At 43.3% G+C, this 8,425-nt stretch overlaps 1 protein-coding gene across 1 annotated transcript in view; it reads right to left on the reverse strand.

The window, feature by feature from the left end:
* The window catches only part of LOC311071278 (calcium-independent phospholipase A2-gamma-like), a 34,274-nt gene extending 29,548 nt beyond the window's left edge, over positions 1-4,726 (reverse strand). The window contains exons 1-3 of the mRNA XM_084095576.1: positions 4,563-4,726; positions 3,720-3,804; positions 2,310-3,628 (exon numbers count right to left, since the gene is read on the reverse strand). Coding sequence (XP_083951702.1) covers positions 2,310-3,524 — 1,215 coding nt within the window. The 5' untranslated portion in view covers positions 3,525-3,628; positions 3,720-3,804; positions 4,563-4,726. The remainder of the gene's footprint in view (positions 1-2,309; positions 3,629-3,719; positions 3,805-4,562) is intronic.
* Positions 4,727-8,425: the final 3,699 nt, after the last annotated feature.

Below are 8,425 nucleotides of genomic sequence, written 5' to 3' on the forward strand. Positions count from 1 at the left end.
AAGACAGCGGTGACATGTTCTGGTCAATAGTGTTCAGTGCTCGTCTGTGCTCAACCACAGAACAGCTTCAGGCTCTGCTGGATCTTCATCAGTGCGTTAGAACTGGTCTCTGTTGTCGCTTGTGGAACCAAATGTCGGCTGGTGTGTGTAAACGTGCAGATTAAGGGCCGCTAATATTATAATAAGATCCTCTTCATACGTCAGAAGGAGAGCGAAATCTGATCGGCTTATTTATAACATGCTTGCAGAGAAAGACTGACCAGAACACAGTTACTGGGTTTCACTTTTCACGTTTTCTGGGTTGGTAGAAGCACTGGACCCGATTATAGATTATAGCACTGACACACGGAGAAACTCAGATGTTCATGATATGTTCCTTTAATATAAAACCGGCCTTATGTGGAATTTAATTGTTTATACACACATCAGATGTTCATCAGTACAGTGGAGTTCCTGTAGAGGGAGGGGCGTGTACTGTACCTGCCGTGTGTGTGTCTCACCTGTGTGTGTGTGTGTGTGTGTGTGTTTGTGTCTCACCTGTGTGTGTGTGTGTGTGTGTGTGTGTGTGTGTGTTTTTGTGTCTCACCTGTGTGTGTGTTTGTGTGTCTCACCTGTGTGTGTGTGTCTCACCTGTGTGTGTGTGTGTGTGTTTGTGTCTCACCTGTGTGTGTGTGTGTGTTTGTGTGTCTCACCTGTGTGTGTGTGTGTGTGTGTTTGTGTGTCTCACCTGTGTGTGTCTCACCTGTGCGTGTGTGTGTGTGTCTCACCTGTGTGTGTGTGTCTCACCTGTGTGTGTGTGTGTGTGTGTGTGTGTTTGTGTGTCTCACCTGTGTGTGTGTCTCACCTGTGCGTGTGTGTGTGTGTGTGTCTCACCTGTGTGTGTGTGTGTGTGTGTGTGTGTGTGTGTGTTTGTGTGTCTCACCTGTGTGTTTGTGTCTCACCTGTGTGTGAGTGTGTGTGTGTGTGGGTGTGTCTCACCTGTGCGTGTGTGTGTGTGTCTCACCTGTGTGTGTGTGTCTCACCTGTGTGTGAGTGTGTGTGTGTGTGTCTCACCTGTGTGTGTGTGTGTGTGTGTGTGTGTGTGTGTGTCTCACCTGTGCGTGTGTGTGTGTCTCACCTGTGCGTGTGTGTGTGTGTGTCTCACCTGTGCGTGTGTGTGTGTGTCTCACCTGTGTGTGTGTGTGTGTGTCTCATCTGTGCGTGTGTGTGTCTCACCTGTGTGTGTGTGTGTGTGTTTCTCACCTGTGTGTGTTTGTCTCACCTTTGTGTCTGTGTGTGTGTGTCTCATCTGTGTGTGTGTGTGTGTGTCTCACCTGTGTGTGTCTCACCTTTGTGTGTGTGTCTCACCTGTGTGTGTTTGTCTCACCTGTGTGTGTGTCTCACCTGTGTGTGTGTGTGTGTGTGTGTGTGTGTCTCACCTGTGTGTGTCTCACCTGTGTGTGTGTTTGCCTCACCTGTGTGTGTGTCTCACCTGTGTGTGTGTGTTTGCCTCACCTGTGTGTGTGTTTGTCTCACCTGTGTGTGTGTGTGTCTCACCTGTGTGTGTGTGTGTCTCACCTGTGTGTGTGTGTGTGTCTCACCTGTGTGTGTGTGTGTCTCACCTGTGTGTGTTTGCCTCACCTGTGTGTGTGTGTGTCACCTGTGTGTGTTTGTCTCACCTGTGTGTGTTTGTTTCACCTGTGTGTGTGTGTTTGCCTCACCTGTGTGTGTGTGTCTCACCTGTGTGTGTGTTTGCCTCACCTGTGTGTGTGTGTCTCACCTGTGTGTGTGTCTCACACCTGTGTGTGTGTTTGTCTCACCTGTGTGTGTGTGTCTCACACCTGTGTGTGTGTGTGTGTCTCACCTGTGTGTGTGTGTGTGTGTGTGTCTCACCTGTGTGTGTGTTTGCCTCACCTGTGTGTGTGTGTTTGCCTCACCTGTGTGTGTGTGTGTGTGTGTGTCTCACCTGTGTGTGTGTTTGCCTCACCTGTGTGTGTGTGTGTGTGTGTGTGTGTGTCTCACCTGTGTGTGTGTTTGCCTCACCTGTGTGTGTGTGTTTGCCTCACCTGTGTGTGTGTGTGTGTGTGTGTGTGTCTCACCTGTGTGTGTGTTTGCCTCACCTGTGTGTGTGTTTGTCTCACCTGTGTGTGTGTGTCTCACCTGTGTGTGTGTCTCACCTGTGTGTGTGTCTCACACCTGTGTGTGTGTGTGTGTCTCACACCTGTGTGTGTGTGTGTGTGTGTGTCTCACCTGTGTGTGTGTCTCACACCTGTGTGTGTGTTTGTCTCACCTGTCCCCTTTGTGAATAATAAGAGTTCTCTCACACACACCTTGTCTCTCTGGATCTGCAGGCGTCTGGCTCTCTCCTCCTCAGCGCTCCGGTCTCTGCTCTTGGACGCTTCTTCTGCTTTATCCGCCTCCGTCGACACTCTTCTGGCCTCCGATCGGAAGCGGGGAACCAGAGGGCTGATGTAGTTCCCCACGAAGGCTTGTACGCTCGGCGCTGATGTGGTGATGTAGTTGGCAAGAGAGAACGGCGGGGTTTCGGGGCGAGAGGACGTGGGTGGAGCGACAGCTTGATCAGCGTAGCCTCTGAAGTAAGAGTTGATATGGTGGGACAGATAGTCGTAGGTCTCGCCCAGATGAGTGCTGAGAGACCACGGGTGGAAGAGGGGTGTGGTTTGAGTGGGGGGCGGGGCCTGAGGTGTAGTGGGCGGGGCTGCTTCATGTTCTTGAATCTTAGCTGCCGGAAAAACACAAGAAGGCAGAGCTTGATGTGCAGTGGGCGGGGCCTTGAGTGTGGAGTGCGGTGCCTGAAGTGCAGTGGGCGGGGCCTTGTCTGTGGAAGGCGGGGCTTGAAGTGCAGTGGATGGGGCCTTGTATGTGGAGGGCGGGGCTTGAAGTGCTGTGGGCGGGGATATTCCAATCCCTTCACGCTCCTGTTCTTGGATCATAGTTGCTTTAGGAGCAAGTTCGGAGGGCGGAGCATGAGGTGCAGTGGGTGGGGTCTTGTGTGTGGAGGGCGGAGCATGAGGTGCAGTGGGTGGGGTATTGTGTGTGGAGGGTGGAGCCTGAGGTTGAGTGGGCGGGGCTGTTTCGGTCACTCCGCGCTCCTTCTGTTCTTGAATCTTAGTTGGCGTAGCAGCAAGTGCAGGAGGTGGAGCTTGAGATGAAGTGGGTGGGGCCTTGTATGTGGAGGGTGGAGCCTTGGGTGCAGAGGGCGGAGCCTGTGATAAAAGAGGGGGTGTTGATTTCACTTTCACAGCTTTGAGTCGGGACAGAATCTCCACTCGCTTCCCGCTCACTGCTTTCCGAACCGAGTCCAGAGCGGCGCGCAGACGATACGAGCGACGCCTCAGATCCGCCGACTCCTGCCGCGGCGACGTGCTGAAGGCGCAGGTGTTTGCGTACGGCCCGACCCGGCAGAACCAAAACCTCCTGAGCTGCGGCCTATAGAAGGGGTTCGTCCGCGGGGACCAGCAGAGGGCAACGGTGACACACCCCGGTCTGTGGCACAGGCAGTCCAGCAGCCACACCACGGTCATCCTCACGGCTCCTCCGGTCAGCGGGCCTCCTCGCCCATCAGACGCCTGCGAACCACATCAGCTTACTCTCACTTAAAGCTGCACTGTGTAATATTCAGGAGGATCTGCTGACAGAAATGCACATCATAATCATAACTATGTTTTCAAGACCTTTCATAATGAACCGTTATGTTTTTATTACCTTAGGTCACTTACGTCACTTCCTGTCGGCCACCGTAACTTCTGTTGGGTGCAATTCACAACCTCACCACTAGATGCCGCTAAACATTACACACTGCACCTTTAAAATACATAATAATAATTATCAACAAATCATTTTTTGTTTTTAATTCTGTGGCAGAAATAAGCTTCCATACATATTTTACCCTAATATCAAATCAAGCCATTTAAGCACTATTTTCATGACAATAAGGCAAAGTGTTTATTACTGTAATACTATACTCAGATTATTATTTGAATCAACAGATATGACTGGTGTTGTATAAGTATTTTAATATCTGTATAATATATCAGCTTGTAGTGATGAGAAACTGGGTAAATGTGTTAAATCATAAAAATAATATCTAAACCTGTCCATGATCTTGAGTAGTTTTAGATTTAATCTCACTATCGTTTCCACTAAATAGTATAGATAGCATAACAATAATAAATTATGATTATGAATCTCCTTTAGTATGAAATAAAATAACTGAATGACAGCACGTTCTAGGTAACAACAACAATAATTAGTGAAAAACACTGTTTAGATTTGCGTTTGCTCTTAACAATATCTTAATATATATGAGATTTATGACAATATTATTCTAATATCATGCCATTTTAATCACATAGCCTATTACTTCATAAACTACAATTTGCGGTGTCTGTTTATTAGAAATGAACATGACATTGCATCTGTAATATGTAATAAAACATTCATGTCTATCCAGATCAGATATGAAAGATGAAATATGAGTCTGAATGTAAATATGGGACTGTTGGACAGGGTCACGCGACAAACTGAAGTTATTCTGAGGAAACACTGAAATGACAACATACCTGTGGTGGGTTAAACGCTCATAACGAATGTTTGCTTGTCGGTTGTACTAGTAAAAGTGTTAAAGTTATCTGGTTAATGGTGGTGTGCTGCTGTTTACGGGTCATTCGACACTAAAGAACATCTGATAAACACAGCGCGACCCTCCGCGCGCACTTCCGCAATCAGTCACGTGCTACACAACAGAGCGTTTGATTGGTTGAACTGTCACCCGTTAGCTGTAGACTCAGATAAATAAAGTGAGCACTGAGTCGTGCTTTTCGCTACAAATTCTTTATAATTAATGTTTTATAATAATTAATTATAATTTATAATTCATTATACTGATCTGAAATAATCGCTTTGTGTGATAGCGTAATAGAAGATGATAAAATATATAACTGTCATGATGAACTCATGAATGACCAGCAGATGGAGCTGTTCCTCAAGAAAACACACAGATGATCACGTGACTTTCCTCCACGTTATTCATAAATACATTTTATTTCATTTTATATCACAAGGTGCAGTCATTTACTATAATTCTCAATATTCACACTGTAATAAGCAACATGAATAAATTCACTTAATGAATTGACAACCTGTGTTGTTGGGAAAAGGAGAAGAGGGAGACGAAAAGCTTTGGATGGACAGTTTTAAAAAAGGCAACAGAGTTCAAATTAACTGAATTAAAAATTAGTCCTACAGTACCATTACCAGTAGTGCCACCTTGGATAATACCTGAAGTGAAAGTAGATTTAGTGCTATTAGAAAAGAAGAATAAAGACATGTCAGTTTTTGACTCACACACTATACTATCCCATACAGTAGTGCAATACATAGCGATATTTGCATATGATTTAAGAGTTTATTGTCATAAATCTAAAAAATCTAAAAGGTGTGCATCATACATGAGACCTGGGTGAACAATGTACAGTTGGTTTTAGGACTGTAAATCATTGTCTTCAAATGCTAAGTTAGAAACATTTATACCGATGTGGCATGTAATTTTGAGACGGTCCCTAAATATGCGAATATCGAACGTCCAACGTCAAACCAACTTCATGCCAGTAAAAAATATGAGGGAAAAAGGAAGGAAATGATCCAAAATCTCAAAAAGGAGAGAATAAGTTTTGATTTAGTAGAAATTCTTAGAAAAAACTCCAAAGATAAATGTTATGGAATTGTTTTTCATTATCTTAGAATAATCTATTAAACTCATCAGTACATGTTTGATCATCATTCAGACAGCAGACTTGTAGGCTATTAATAAATAATGGATACATACAAGCAGATGACAAATACGTTATAATAACCGTAATTAAACTACTAAACTATACCTGTTTCATCTCTATACAGCACTCTGACTCTGTAGGCATTATTGTCCGACTCGAAATGAATATAGGTTTACAAATGATTTACCTTACAGACGGTGGTCTGTCAGAGACGAATGTGAGCCATTCACACATCTACCTTACACATCTGATGAAACGGCTCACATTCGTCTCTGACAGACCTCCATCTTCTCTTCCATATTAAAACATTCATTATATCGAGCCAAGATTCAGATACGAGTTTCTCCTGACAGCAAATGTGAACATGGGGCCAGTTCTCCTCTGGCCAACAAACCAACAGTGTATGATTATGATTATGTATGATTATGATTCAGGCAGCATATTACTGGTCAGAAGTCAGAATGAATCAGAACATTCACAATATGTGTCCAGTTCATCTGGTTGGGGTCGGAGTCATATACGCCGGTGTGGAGACGGGTTTGTGGAGGTGTCCATGAGGCCTTGAGCTGACATCCTTATGTCATTATATTTTTCTTTTATTAAGTAATTTATAACTATTCTTAATTTGGTAAGATGTGTCAATTAGGTAGAAATTAATTATGTTTTTATTTTGTGTGTGTATTTGTATGTATTGCCAATCCTTTGCCAATGTTCTAATGTTATTGTTATTCGAGGATTAATAAAATTCAACCCCAGCACAGTAGGTGGCGCTATGAACCTACAACCTTTGTTTGTTTGCTAATCATCAGTAATCGCATAAAAGAAGAAGAAACGCGGACGAACTTCAAAATTGATGATGGAGGAGGAAGACCGCCACCGCCACCCCGACCCCATATCCCAAGTATACGAAGTCGGCCAGAGGATGGGGAGTGCGGTGGCCTTCGTCGGGGAAGGCTATAATGGACCCCCAGGTAACACACATCTAGTGCTGAACTCTCTCAGCCGCTGCTGTTTCTGTGCGTTTACTACTGCCACCTGTTGATCAGTGAATCTGGAACCGGTAACAGGCTCTCGACTGCATTGTCCAGTCGCTCGGGGTTGCTTGTGTTGGCAACATGACATCATGACTTTGCGTATAAATAACACGCCACTTTCAAGTCAAGTGGCGTGTTATTTATACGCATTTTGAGCTATCCGCGTGTATGTGTACGCCGTTAAATGTCCGAGCGAAACGGAGCAAAATGTATATCTACATCTGGGGAGCAATATTTTTTTTCCTAGGATGGTAGGGGAACACTCATAAATGGTATTAACCCCAGTGATGGGTAGGTTTAGGGACGCGGTTGGGATAGGTCATATTAATTATATATAGTAATGTAACGTAAGTCAACGGCGTTGATAAACACGCTGAAAAGCGATTATGCGTGTTGATAACACGCCAAAAATGGAAATACGAATTGGCGTGTCATACATAGGCTACGCCATTTCATGAGATCAGTCTTGTGTTGGCATGGTAACTTAAATCGTATCTTTGGTCAGTGGTATCTTGCGATTTGTTTATTTGATCTTTTTTAATTACTTTAAGTGTTTACTTGTCTTTAATAACGCTTGGAATGTATATTAGGCTAGTTTTTCTATAGTGTTTTTAAACCAGTCAAACGTTCCGTAAGTGTTCTTTAGTTTAACTTGTTTATTCATATTCAGCTACAGATAAATGTTTTGCAATAAGACTAAATGTGAATAATTTCCAATGTTTTTTTTTTTTTTTTTTTTACCTTATTGGAATCTAAATTAGGAACGATATGCAACTCAATACTCTCCGGTCTGCGACGTTCACATTTGCTGTAAGGAGAAACTCATATCTGAATCTTGGCTCGATATAATGAATGTTTTAATATGAAAGAGAAGATGGAGGTCTGTCAGAGATGAATGTGAGCCATTTCATCAGATGTGTAAGGTAAATCATTTGTAAACCTACGCCAACACAGGAGAATACATCAATATGTTTCTAAATATATGCGAACTGTTCCTCGCGATTTCAGAATAAAAGTGAGTGGGGGGCCAAACTGTGCTTGCTATCTGGGGGGGTCGATCGCCTTTTTTTTTTTTTTTTTTACAGTAATTTGCTGTCATATCACAGCAGATAGTTAAAAGTCAGTGAGCGAATCCACATTACTGTAAAATTACAATTATTTACAGTAAAACAATTAAAACAGTATTTTACTGTAAAAAAACACAGTTAAATATTGTGAAAGTCTGGAAATATTTTACAGTGTAGCTTACCAAGCTCTCATGTATATAGCCTATTCATGCTCAAATCACATTCACTTTAATCAACTCACAGACTTGAATTAAGTCCTGGTTATCTTTCCTAATCACTGACTGGACAAGCAAGTTGTTATGCTAGCTTTGAATAACTAGTCTAGCTGCTAGGACTGCTATGGAAGCTTGTTTCCGCCACAGAAAAAAGATAATTGCGACTTTTTATCTCACAATTGGGAGTTTACATCTCAGAATTGCGAGATATAAAGTCAGAATTGCGTGATATAAAGTCAGAATTCTGACTTTTTTTTCTCGCAATTGCGACTTTATATCTCGCAATTCTGACTTTATAACACGTAATTGCGAGTTTATATCTCGCAATTCTGAAA

This window comes from Abramis brama (genome assembly GCF_963993115.1).
Source record: "Abramis brama genome assembly, chromosome: 20".
NCBI lineage: Eukaryota > Metazoa > Chordata > Actinopteri > Cypriniformes > Leuciscidae > Abramis > Abramis brama.